The sequence below is a fragment of the Capra hircus genome, chromosome 20, assembly GCF_001704415.2.
Source record: "Capra hircus breed San Clemente chromosome 20, ASM170441v1, whole genome shotgun sequence".
NCBI classification, from domain to species: domain Eukaryota; kingdom Metazoa; phylum Chordata; class Mammalia; order Artiodactyla; family Bovidae; genus Capra; species Capra hircus.
Window position 1 is genome coordinate 10426564 of NC_030827.1, and position 13671 is coordinate 10440234.

The 13671-nt window shown below is 38.4% G+C and overlaps 1 protein-coding gene across 5 annotated transcripts in view; it reads left to right on the forward strand.

Annotated features, from left to right (window-relative positions):
- The window catches only part of CCDC125 (coiled-coil domain containing 125), a 36861-nt gene that overhangs the window by 20070 nt on the left and 3120 nt on the right, over window positions 1-13671 (forward strand). For 2 of the 5 annotated variants that reach the window (XM_005694603.3, XM_013972750.2), the window contains exons 8-12: window positions 364-482; window positions 2895-3002; window positions 4572-4746; window positions 7780-7910; window positions 8738-9482. In XM_005694603.3, coding sequence (XP_005694660.2) covers window positions 364-482; window positions 2895-3002; window positions 4572-4746; window positions 7780-7910; window positions 8738-9046 — 842 coding nt within the window. In that variant the 3' untranslated portion in view covers window positions 9047-9482. Of the gene's footprint in view, window positions 1-363; window positions 483-2894; window positions 3003-4571; window positions 4747-7779; window positions 7911-8737; window positions 9483-12568; window positions 13574-13671 lie in introns of those variants that run through there. The other 3 variants (XR_001919789.1, XM_018065565.1, XM_018065564.1) reach the window with 3 other exon arrangements.

Below are 13671 nucleotides of genomic sequence, written 5' to 3' on the forward strand. Positions count from 1 at the left end.
GAATGTGCCTGCCAATGCAGGAGACGAGTTCAGTCCCTGGCTCAGGAACATCCCCTGGAGGAGGAAATCACAACCTACTCCAGTATTCCTGCCTGGGAAATCCTGTGGAGAGAGGAGCCTGGTGGGCTACAGTCCATGAGGTCGCAAAGAGTCGGACACGACTAAGTACGCATGCACATGTGTATCAATACCTACTTAATACCCACTGTTCTTTCAGGTAGATTTTCTGGCTGGAGGCAGATTTTGTGGGCAACTGTATATCCCTTGCTTAAAGGAAATAAGTATATGATGTTAGTTTAAGTGGGTTAGGTGAAGCTGGAGTTAGACCTCATGACTAACACTTTCTTACATGGCCCTTCCCAGTTTTGAATCAACAGTATTTGGAGGTGCTCGCCATGCTTGATATCAAACAGCAGCAGAAGATGGCTCAGGAAGACACCTGCCAGGATAGAAGTGGCTTTACAGAGGTTTCAGGTCTTGAGGTAGGCAAGCAGTTCTGAAAATTTAGCAGGAGGGAATTTTTCACTTGTGTTATGTTTCTGTGATCGCCGTCATCTCCATGTCTACAATAGCAACATGCTTAGCACCTTAAGACTGAGGGTGAGAGGCCTGTGTCCCTTCTTCAGCCTTGCAGGTACTGTACCCTTTGGGCATTAGGGGATGAGCTTGCCGCTTCCTGCTCCTTCTATTTCCTTTGTCTAGTTTCAGGAGAAACTAGTTAGTCATCTCCCCTGGGTAGAGGCTTACCATGGGAGAGTACTTTCCCACACATTTTAAAAGCTGATCTTTGTAATGGTCTTGTGAAGGCTGCAAAGCAGGTATCAGCCCCATTTTACGGAGGAAACTCAGGCTGTTTCATTTACCTCCCTGAAGTGACACAATCAGTCTGGGGTTGAGCCAGGTCCAGAATAAAGATCTGCTGATGCCTTGTGATTTGCTTGCTGAGGTGTGAAATGTCTTACAAGGTAGAAGTTTGGCCGATAAGATAAAAAGGGTCCTGGGGACTCATGAGAAGTAAACATCTGTGAGAGGGAGTAGCCATTCACTTATTACAGAACTTCAAATAAAGTAACTACTACTCATAAGAGCAAATACATAGTCCTTAGTAAGCACCAGATACTGTTCTGAGTGCTTTGCATAGATTTATACATTTAATTCTCACAACTACTGAATAAAGTGAGTACTGTTAAATCCTTATTTTACAAATGAGGTTAACGGAGGTACAGAAGGGTTCAGTAATTTGCTCAAAGTCACAGAGCTGGTAAGTGGTGGAACTGGGACTTACACCCAGGTAGAGTTTAGAGTCTGTGCTTTTGATCACCATGCTCTACTGCCTGGGTGGAAAACTAGTGTATTAGCAAAAAATGAAACATAAAAAGAAACTGAACTGAGAGAGAGTTCAGGATAAGTGTGCTTTATTATAATCCTGAGTAGGCTATCATCAGTTCAGTTCAGTTCAGTTCAGTCCAGTCGCTCAGTCGTGTCCAACTCTTTGCAACCCCGTGAATTGCAGCACACCAGGCCTCCCTGTCCATCACCATCTCCTGAAGATCACTCAGACTCATGTCCGTCGAGTCAGTGATGCCATCCAGCCATCTCATCCTCTGTCGTTTCCTTCTCTTCCTGCTCCCAATCCCTCCCAGCATCAGAGTCTTTTCCAGTGAGTCAACTCTTCGCATGAGGTGGCCCAAAGTACTGGAGTTTCAGCTTTAGCATCATTCCTTCCAAAGAAAAGTAACCTTGTAACAGGCAGGAACAAGGGCCCTGACCCATCTGATGAAGGAGCACTGAGGTAAAGACAGAGAGATCCTTGCAGAAACCTTACATTCTGAAACTGGTTGCTGGCAACTTTCGCAGGAACAATAATCAGCAGTTGGAGGTTGAAGAGGGAAGATACCAATCAGCCATATAACCACCCTGTGTACACTCAAGTCAGCTAAAAGCTATGTACTTCAGTTATCTTCCATGCGAGAAGGAATTTTCTGAAATAGCCTTTACCCTAAGAGAGACAGTGGAATCTTCTTCTCTAAACAGTCTCTAAAATAAGATTCTATTTTAAGCCAGTCCATTCATATGAAATTTACAGCTGCAGGAAGCTTTGACAATAATTTGTAGTAAGTTTCACATGAAACTTTAAAAGATATGGCCCAATCTCTTACATAGACTGCCCCCATTAAATTGGAGTATGTTGGGAAAGCAACTTGGGATTAGTTGTCAAAATGAATTTTAAGAAAAAGTACAACAGTTCTTACTTTTCTTATGGCTGTAACAGTCAACCAGGAGTGACCCAGATGGACTAGTTTCTTCATTGTGATCCAAAGACAGGTTTTGAGGAATCCGGGCCTTATGCAATTCCAGAACATTGGATGAGCCAGGAAGTATTTAAGAAAGTATTACATGATCACAGGGCGTCTTTTTGAGGAGTGGCAGGATGACCAATTTCTCATCAATGTTAAAAATCACCATTTCTGGGCATGCATCTTTCCTTGCAGGACTTGACAGTAATCAATGCTGGGTGGCAGGGCCAAGCCCAGCCACAGGAAATCCATATGATAGATGTTTATATTTACTTCGTTAGGTCAAGTTCCTGTCAAGGACTCAGAGGTATAGGAAACTGATACCAAGTGAAAGGTTTTGGAGACTGAAAAGAATGCAGAATTCCTTTAGGTTTTTGTTCCTTGTAATACCAGTCTCTGCTCATTTGTAATTAATTTCCACTTGGGTTCTGAAATCATGGTCTCAGCTTCCTATTTTTGTTTTCCTTTGCAGTTTCTTTGAATCAGATGGTTGTCTGAAATGTGCAGTGGGTTTGTGTGTGCCATGTGTGTGCCCTGTGTTTGTGTATGGCTCAGCAGTGTTACACTTGGTAATGGATAATTCTTTGGGGTCTGAAGCTTGCAGTGCTGGGAGCCTGCCTTTGTCACCGTCCCAGAGGGAGCCCCTGCGCTTGCGCCAAACTGGCCGCGTCCACTCGGAAAATGCTCCTGCAGCTCAAACGGGAGGTAAAAACAGCGAAAGCTTTGATTGTTTCTGTTCATACAGTAAGTTCCCTACATGCGAGCCTTCAAGTTGCTAACTTTGAGAGATGCGAGTGTGCCTTCCCATGTCCAATCACGTGAGTTCACGTGTGGTGTACAGTCACATGCACGCATCCTCTACAAGGGGTTGTGCTTTTGTGTACATTACTGTACAGTGCTGTATAGAGTAGATCTTTATTTCAAGCCCAGGACGTCTGGAAGCAAGTGTAAAAGCAACAGTATATAGCCGATTGTATTATCTGGGTACCTAGGCTAACTTTGTTGCACTTAGGAATGTGATCTTGGAATGGAACTCATTTGTATGTAGGGGACTTACTGTATAAAGTTGAATAAATGTAAGTATATGCAGTAATTAGCTTCATTGGTAGTCAATGGCTGTGTAACTTATCCTTAAATGATATTAGTAACATTAATGTATAAAAAACAGGTTTACACAGTTCCAAAATACAAATAGTACTCGGCACAATATTGTAATCGTGAAGTTGTTTGCCAATGTTTTAGTTAGTATTTCCTAAGTTCTTTTTTTTGTCTATACATGGAGGAAAAGTGCTTAAAATCATCAGGATGCACAACACTGATTAACAGATAAACATGAAGCTTCTCAGAAAAGCTGCAAGGTACAGTGGAAGGAACCTTTGTGGCAGCCAGATCTAGGTTTGAATCTCAGCTCCATCACTTTCCACCTTTGTGGCTTTGGATGCGTATGTTAAATGGAGGGTAATAACTAGCTTGGAGGGTTGTTGTAAGAAATACAGTACATATAATGTTTAGCATATGGCCATGCCTGGCATTTACTCAAATGATAGCTGCCATTATGATTAGGCTTTAATAACAAATACAATGTGGACCGTAGTTTTTAGAATATTTTTATTGAAGGTATGGAATTTAGTCTTCAGTATATATGTGAAAGCAAGCAGCTAAATATTATCAATTTATTAGGAAAAGCATAAGATTACAAAGACCAGTGGGAGGTATCTGGAAGATGGTATTCATAGTTATTTTAGTGGTATTGTCTGCAATGGCCCAAGGCAGACCTGAAATGTGGCATTTGGCAGCCTCCCTGCTTCCTTGTTGGGAAGGGCACACACGGGGCCTGTCTTGATAATGAAGTCTGAGAGCTGGATTACCACGGAGCTGACAGGCATAAGAAAAACTTCCAGTAATCTAGTTGGCAAGTACTAATTAGAGTAAACAGATGCAACAGATCACGGATATGCGCTCGACTCCACTTAGTGCTAAGACTGCATTTGCTAATCTGACTCAGCATTTGGTAAGTAATACGGTAAAAAAATTGTTCTGGTTTTGCGTGCGACTCTTAGTGACCCCACTGACTGGAGCCCGCTAGGCTGCATGGGGTTATCCCAGCTAGAACACTGGAGTGGGTTGCCATTTCCCACTCCAGGGGATCTTCTGATTCTGGGGTTGGACCTGCTGACACGGCTCCTGCATTGGTAGGCAGATTCTTCACCAGTGAGCCACCTGGGAAGCCCTGGTTTTGCCTATAACACCTCTCAAACTTTCTTTCAAAACCAGCTGGAACTTCTGCAGAAGAGTAAAGAAGAAGCCTACATAATGGCAGATGCATTCAGAATTGCATTTGAGCAACAATTAATGAGGAAAAATGACCAGGCACTAAGATTGACACAAATGGATAAAATGTGTAAGAAAGCAACAAAATGGATAAGTTGGCAGCACCTTAAAGAAGATGGTAAATATGAATTATAATAATCAGGTGTAATTTCAGTTGTTTTTAGTTATACTTAAGCATACTGTGGTAAATATAATTGAAATTTCAGATATACTTATGATTTATCTAAAAATTTAGCAACTGTGGGGAAAAAGTGGGTCACTGAATGTTACCTATGCAAATGAAATCATAAAATAAAGGAGACTCTACTTTAGTACTCTTCTATTTCATTTAAACAAGACCACGCTCAGTGGAAAGAATTTATCATGAGTGCTAGATTATTAAAGGGAAAAATGAGAGTGAAACCCAACATTAAACTTACCTAAGTAAACTTCATTGAAATGTGTGTTTCTGGAAGGACACATTCAACAGTAGAGGAAACTTAAATTGGACAAATCAATAAAATATTCTTATAAAAAGTGAAACAGAAATTAAGGTTTAGATTTTTGTTTACAAGCCTGTCAAAAAGTTCATGGCCATTTTTGAGTCATTATGGTATTAGTGTAAACAAAATATACAGAAATGCCATGAGAGAATCAGATTGTCATTGAAGTATGTAGACTGTCCAGTATAAACAAATAGGTATTACTTTTTAGAAATTAGTTTGTCAACCTCAATTTTTATTTATAATTATTATTCAGAACTCATTTTGTTTAAATTTAAAATTCCAATTTGAAACCATTTATCAGTCGTGATTAAAGTGAAGTTTATTAAGAAGTGTAAATTTTTATTAAAATTCTGAAATGACCCTATTTCTAAATCTTTTTGGTCAAAATTCATAATCCTAATTCCAGTATCTCTCATTTTCAGATGAATTTAGGACCAGTAAGAATCTTATAGTATTAACAAATGAAACTTATTTTAAATATTTCTTTTCAAACAGTGCATACTAGTATTAGTATATGGGTCAAGTGTTGTGAAGTTTAGCTTCATTAACTAAACTTTACCCATCTCTTTGCTGAAGTGGTAAGAAATAACTTAAGGGATTATAAAAATTGAAGTGGTAAACAAGAACTGTCAAAGTGGGTGAAAGCAGATTATAAAAGCTATGTATTTAGAGTCAGGTGGAAGTCAGGGCAAAAGGGGGAAAATGATAGTCCTCAACTCTCATTCTTCAACAGGCATTCCACTTTATCCTGAAACTGACTTTTAAAGGTGTTTCTTCTGAGATTTACAGAGGCTGATGAGCAAGTATAATGGCTAAGTCCTCCACGGGCATAGGCTACCCAGGTGGCTTGGTGGTAAAGAATCCATCTGCCAATGCAGGAGACGCAAGAGATGCAAGTTCAACCCCTGGGTGGGGAAGATCCCTTGGAGGAGGAAATGGCTACCCACTCCAGCATTCTTGCCTGGAAAAATGCCACTATGGTCCATGGGGACGAAGAGTTGGACAGAGATGAACACACACGCAGAGAGAAGTGTAGGGAGGGAGAAACAGAGATTCATATTCATTTCAGCACTTGTATTCGTTTTATATTCCAGAATTCCTGCCTTGCCTATTTACAGAATTCAGGAAATTTCCATTGAAAACATGGTTTGAGAGGTACAATCTTTGCTTTCCATAAGGTACTGAAACTGGAAGCAGAATTTAAAATAATTGGTTCGTCTCTGAAAAGTCTTTACAAGTCCATAAAAGCTTTACTAGCTCTGAGTTTCTTAGAGACAAGTGTGTGTGCCAAGTTGCTTCAGTTGTGTCTGATTCTTTGTGGCCCTGTGGACTGTAGCCCACCAGGCTCTGTCCCTGGGATTCGCCAGGCAAGAATACTGGAGTGAGCTGCCATGCCCTTCTCCAGGGGAATCTTCCCCACCCAAGGCCTGAAGCCACGCCTCCTTCGGCTCCTGCACTGCAGGCGGATTCTTTACTGCTGAGCCACCGGGGAAGCCCTTCTTAGTGACAAGACTTTGATTCACCTTATTAATATACTTCAATAATTTGCTGCAAAATGATAGCTTATAAACATTTCTTTTTTTTAGATTAAAAATAGAGACATTCATTTACTCTCAGGATTGATGAGCCAGTCAACTTGTCTGGCTTTTCCTCTTTGCCATAATTGCCACTGGCAAAGGTCAGGTGTGAGGCCCAGTCAGTGTGGTTTATCAGTAATGAGTGGAAAGGGAATTGTCCCTTTGGAGTTCATCTGAAACTTTCTTGGTATATAAATCTATGACTTCATATTTTCTGCTACAAACTGCATCCTTTCGATGGATGAATATCCGTATAAATACTACAGAAATGTGGACTTTTAAGCATTATGTCAGTACCCGGGCTAGGTGCTTTAACAACTGTGTGATTTAATTGTGATAATTATACATAAATCTTAGCATTTTAACCATTTTAAAGTCTCATTAAGTCCATTCACATTGTTGTATAATCATCACCATCATCCATCTCCAGAACTTTTTCATCTTCCCAAACAGAAACCCTGTACTCTTTCAATACCACTCCCCTCTCCCAGCCCATGCTCTATTATTTAAATGCCACAGCACCCCAGCATTAGAGCATAGGGACTATTATTCTCATTCTAGAGCTGAGGACGTGTAGCTTAGAGAACTTTATTCTAAAGTGATACCCTTCTGAAGTGGCTAAATGAGGATTCAAGTCCAGGTTTTCTTCTGGCTCTAAAGCAGAGTTTGCATGGTTCAGAGGCCACCTGTCTGCAGGTATGTTTTGCTGGGAGTGTTCTCAATGTGGGTAGGTGGCTGACCTTTACATCAGAAGATTTCACATACAAATGTGGATCGCTGGTTCCTCTGGAGGACTTGAGTTGGGTAGCAAGGGCTGCATTCTCCCATGGGCTGAGCAACGAGAGTGCAGGGCGCTGCTCTGGGTTCTCAAACTGTGGCCTCTCACCTGCGTTTGCTGCTGGCTCTGAAGTCCATTTTTCCCACTGCGCTGTGCTGCCTGCCTCACTCATGCTGGAGGGTCCCTGCAGAGGACAAGGTCCTGACTGATTTAGGAATGAATTAACCTTGGTTCACACTTACCTCTTTTCCTGGAAGCATGTCAGTGTGTGTCTTTTTATGTCTCAACTGGATTTTCATGTTCTATTTTAGGGTCACTATCCCAAGGGAGTAAGAAGACCTTAGGGCAGAAATTGTTGGGTATGCTCCGTTCAGAAAACAGTTCTAAGAGTACCAATGACCAGGACGATCCTCAGGAAATCTTTCAGATGCTAATAGACTTGGTTAGTATCTTTGCTTTCTTTGTTGTTAGAGGTTGTGGATGAGTTAATCTTTTTGCTTCCTATTAATTCAACTCTTTATTGCAGTATACTTGACTTTTATGCTCTTTTCCCAGTTAAGGTACCATTTTCTGGAATTTTTATCTTCTTGAACACCCCACACATGCTTTCCAATTCTCCCTTCCAGGTTCTTCCTGTGCAACTTTAATAAAGTTCCACCTCTGAAAAAGAGGAGGCTCTCTGTAATTAAGTCCAGGCATCTCCATCATCAGCACTTATGTACAGTTCATGACAAGACTTTTATATATTCAGGATTTTTTTAAGTGTTCAAAGCACATCCTCATGCATTATATCCTGTAATCATTACCACAACACTGTAATCAGTCCTGTTGTCCTCAATTTAATAGATGACTAAACTAAGAAACTCATTTTATATGAACATACTTATCTATAGAAGAGTATTATTAAAGTTATTTATTACATATAAATATATAACACAATTTTATAAATAACTTCATTCTTTCAGAGGTTAAGTACATGTTAGCATTATATATACATATATACACACACCCCATGTAAATATATATTTCTCTCCAAACGACTTAAACATTTTTTTCAGCAGAAGGAATGCTGTTTGCTATTCTTCCTTAAAAAAAAAAATCTTCAATAACATGTAGCATAATGCTGAGGAATTAGTGGACACCGAAATTAATTTATTCATATTGACTGAGTGGACAAACTGAAGACTAAATATTTTCATGAAATACTCCTGACTACAGTTCTGTATTCTGATTTACTAACTGGTACATTTTTAATTTCTCTGCATGCAGTTGAATGATAAAGAAGAAGCTTTGGCTCATCAAAGGAAAGTGAGTTACATGCTTGCTCGGGCTTTGGAAGACAAAGACACCACTTCAAAAGAGATTAAAGAGAGAAATTCTATGAAAGACAGTTTTACATTAAAAAACCCCTGGCAGAAAATTTTAGAATCCCCTGTTTCATGTGATCCTGTGCATCCAAGTGTTCAAATTTTTAATTCTGTGGGCTGCATTTGTTCAATTCAGCACTTTCAAACAGATCAAAAGTATGCAAGAACTCTTAAAAGGTCCTGTTCTTTGCCATCAAATATCATGTACTGAAGACAAATCAGATGAAGTTAGAACTGAGAGATGTTTATATTGAGAAGGGCCTTGTAAATATTGCTACATTTTCAGAAGTTGTATGTTTTCTAGGTATTTCTAAAATTTGGGAGGCAACTTAATTAAGTGTTTTCTACAAGAAATTTATTAGTATTCTGTGTTGATGCATTTAATTTATAAATTATATTACTATGATATATGAAATTTTCAGCATTTCCCAAAATCTTAAAAGAAATAGTGATTTTTGAGGAAAAAATATTTATTTAGATTGACTATACAGATTGTTGACTATAGGGATCTTTGGCTCAAGCAACAAAAGGAATGACTCAGTGTTAATTTTTGGAATACATTTATCTTGTTTTAGTTGTTTTTTATTTCCCATATAAAGCTTAAAAATAATTTCCTTAACTGCAATAAAATTATGGTAGGAATTTGGCAGAAGTATATTCAAAGTCATAGCTAGCAACTTTCCTTTATAGCTGGTTTGTCAGAGTGGTGACATTTTATAGCCAGATCTACACAGAATTCTGGCACTTATAAATAACTCTAAATTAACTTCTTGGTCTTAATGCTGAATTTTAGGCCATTTAAAATGTTCTCTTTCTAAAAATACTACATAGTAATAATTTTCAGTACCTTTTGGGAATATTACTGTATTAATCACAAAGCATCACAATGATGGCACAGGAAATGCACTGCATTTCCAGCAGTTACGAAAGGATACTACTATTCAAATAGACGAACTAACACAATAGGGTAATAAGGTAACAATGTAAACCATTTATAGTTGTGTTACAGGAACCACACTGGTAGTCATTACTAACAAAAGCTGAAAAATTGGCAAATACATTTTGAGAAAATGAAGAATGAGGATCTACTGTTATCAGATATCAAAGTATATTTATCAACTATACTCCAAAATAAAATAAAAATTACATTTAATGAAAAAATATATTGTCCTGACAGTAATACAATGCTACATTATTCAAAACAGTGTGGTAACAGCAGGTCAATGAGAATAAGATAAAGTCCATACACAGTCTAGTATATATAATAATTTTTAAGGTAGGGAAAGGAAGGATCTGGGATTATTTAATAATACCAAAAAGAGAAACATAAAAAAAAATCAAATTGCAAAAACTAGAAAGGTTCTTTTTAAATGTGTTTAAAACAAACACATAAATTGATAAAATTTGTAATATTCCAGCTGATCAAGGACAAAGAATTAAATTTCATCGAGTAAACAAAAGCAAAAATGAACAAATGGGGCCTAATTAAATGTAAAAGCTTTTGCAGAGCAAAGGAAACCATAGACAAAATGAAGAAACAACTTGCTGAATAGGAGAAAATACTTGCAAATGATATGACAAAGAATTTAATATCCAACATACATAAACAGCTCATATAACCCACTAGCAAAAAAAAAAAACCAATCCAATTTAAAAAGACCTGAACAGACATTTTTCCAAAGAAATGCAGATGGCCAACAGGCACATGAAAAGATGCTCAACATCACTAATCATCAGGGAAATGCCAAACCACAATGAGATATCACCTTACACCTGTCAGAAGGGCCATCATCAAAAATACACATAACAAACAGTGAGGATGTGGAGTAAAGGAACACCTGTACACTGCTGGTGAGAATGTAAATTTGTACAGCCACTGGGGAAAACAGTATATAACTGTCTCAGAAAACCACTGAAATACTACTCAGCCACAAAAAAGAATCTCCCCATTTGAAGCAACATGGATAGATTCGGAGGGCATTATGCTAACTGAAGTAAGTCAGAGAAAGATAAATACTGCAAGGTATCACTAATATGTGAAATAAACAAACTAGTGAACATAACAAAAAAGCAGACTCACAAATACAGAGAACAAAATAGTGGTTATGGGGGTGGATATAGGGGTAGGGGAATGGGGGTACAAGGCATAGGATATACTGTACAACATGGAAATACAATCAATACTTTGTAATACCTGGGCTTCCCTGGTGGCTCAGACAGTAAAGAATCTGCCTGCAATGTGGGAGACCTGGGTTTGATCCCTGGGTTGGGAAGATCCCCTGGAGGAGGGTGGGGCCACCCACTCCAGTATTCTTGCCTGGAGAATCCCCATGGACAGAGGAACCTGGTGGGCTACCGTTCTTCGGTCACAAAGAGTTGGACACAACTGAGTAACTGAGCATGTATATAGCACACACACATATAAACGTGTCGTAACTAAATGGAAAGTAATCTTTAAAAATTGTATAAAAGAATCTGAATCAACAGTTCACAAAGGCGGAATCATATATGACTAGCAACAAAGTAGAAATCAAAGAAAAGTAAATTAGAATGAGATATCAAATTAGCAAAGAACTCAAAGATTATGAGTGCTACATGGAACTCTGCTCAAGGTTAGGTGGCAGCGTGGACAGGAGGGGAGTTTGGGGGAGAATGGATACATGTGTAAGTATGGCTGAGCCTCTTCGCCGTTCACCTGAAACTCACCATGTTGTTAACCAGCTATACCCCATTAAAAAATAGTTTTTAAAAAAGAAAGATTATGAGTGCTGGAGATGAGATGATGAGGTGAACTAGATTCCTACATAAAAGTTAGTGAATGTACACATTTGGGATCCTGCAACTTTTTGGGGTACATCCTCAGAAGTGAAACCGCTGGATCATATGGTAATTCCACTTTAAACTTTTTGAGCAAACACTAGTTTCCGACAGCTGCTGCACTGTTTTTTATTCATTCCCACCAATGGTGTGGAAAGGTTTCCTAATTTCTCCACATGCTAACACTTGATCTTCTGAGTTGTTTATTTTTGGTGACCGCCATCTTAGTAAGTGTAAAGCGGTATCTCATTGTGGTTTTAACTTGCATTTCCCTAATGATTAGTGATTTGGGAATCTTTTCATGTGCTTTTTAGCCATTTCTATATCATCTTTGGTGAAATGTCTATTTCAAGTTCTTTATCCATTTTTAAATTGGATTTTTTGTTGTTGTTGTTGAGCTATTAGCAACAGGCTTCCTAGGTGCCTGCCAATGGAAGAGATGCTATAGATACAGGTTTGATCCCTGGTTTGGGAAGATCCCCCTGGAAAAGGAAATGGCAACCTGTTCCAGTACTCTTACCTGGAAAATCCCATGGACAGAGGAGCCTGGTGGGATACAGTCCATGAGGTTGCAAAGAGTTGGACATGACTGAGCAACTGAGCACACACAAGAACAACATATATTCTTCACATATTCTGGCTATGAACCTTATCAGATACATGATTTGCAAATATTTTCAATCCATAGGAGTTGCCTTTTCATTCCACTGATCATGTTCCTTTGAGGCATACAAGCTTTTAATTTTGATACAGTCCAAACTGTCTTTTTTTTACTTTTGTTGCCTCTGCTTTTGGGGTCATATCCAGGAAGCCCCTGCCAAACCTGATGTCATGAAGCTTTCCTCCCATGTTATTTTCTAAGAATCTTTATAGTTCTAGGTCTCATGTTTAGGTCTTTTGATATTTTTTTTTTCAGTAGCAGCATGTGCCTTTCAGGATCTTAGTTCCCCAACCAATGATTGAATCTGTGCCCTTGGAAGTGAAAGCAGAGTCTTAACCACTGGACCATAGGGAATTCCCAGAGTTAACTTTTGTATGGTAAGGGGCTTTTCCATTTTTAAGAACTACTGAACAGTTACTGGGAGTGTAAATTGATACAGCTACTTTGGAGAAGTATGACAGTATCAATGCTACTTGAAAATGTACAACTGTGTAACTATGACCTCACAATTACAATTCTAAATATGTACAACTCCTGCATGTACATATAAACATCTTTTTTTTTTCACAACTGTGAAAAAATTTAAATAACCTAAATGTCCACGTGACAGAATTCTAAAGATGGCCCTCTCATGATTTCTGTCCTGATTATTCAAGCATTCAATCTAGGAACTGCTATGAAGGGACGTTTAAGACTTACAATTAAGCCTTTGGTGAGCTGACATTAGTTTATCAGGTGAGTCCTTAAAAAAAAGAAAAGGAAGAATTTTCTCTATTGGCAGCAGATGAGGAAGCCACAGATTTGACACTGTTGCTGGTCTGCAGATGGAGAGTGACATGCAACCAGGCAAGTGAACTGCCTTCAGCTAGCAAGGATAAGAGGCATGTGCATTAAAACGACATGAACTGTATTAATTAGGAAGCAGATTCTACCTTATAGCCTCAAATAAGAGTGCAAAGTCCAACTGACATCCTGATATTGGCTTATGTAAAAGAAACAACAACAACAAAAAATTACAGTTGATTGATGAGAGGTATCTGACCTATAGGGCTAGGAGCTAATAAATTTGTGTTACTTTAAACTGCTACATTTATGGTAACATTTATATAGCAAAAGAAAAACAACATGGTCTGTAAATAGAGCATGTGTAAGATATGATATCATAAGATGTGATATATGCTATAAATTATATGGCAGCTAAAACAGAAACTAGATTTATAGGGATTAACATAGAAGATACTTAAAAGTTCTGAGTAAAAATAAAAATGCTCTATGAGAGTTATAGTCTACTTAACACTCATAAAATTTTGAGACCAAAACCAATTTTCTATTTTTAAATACTACCCCCTTTATTATAA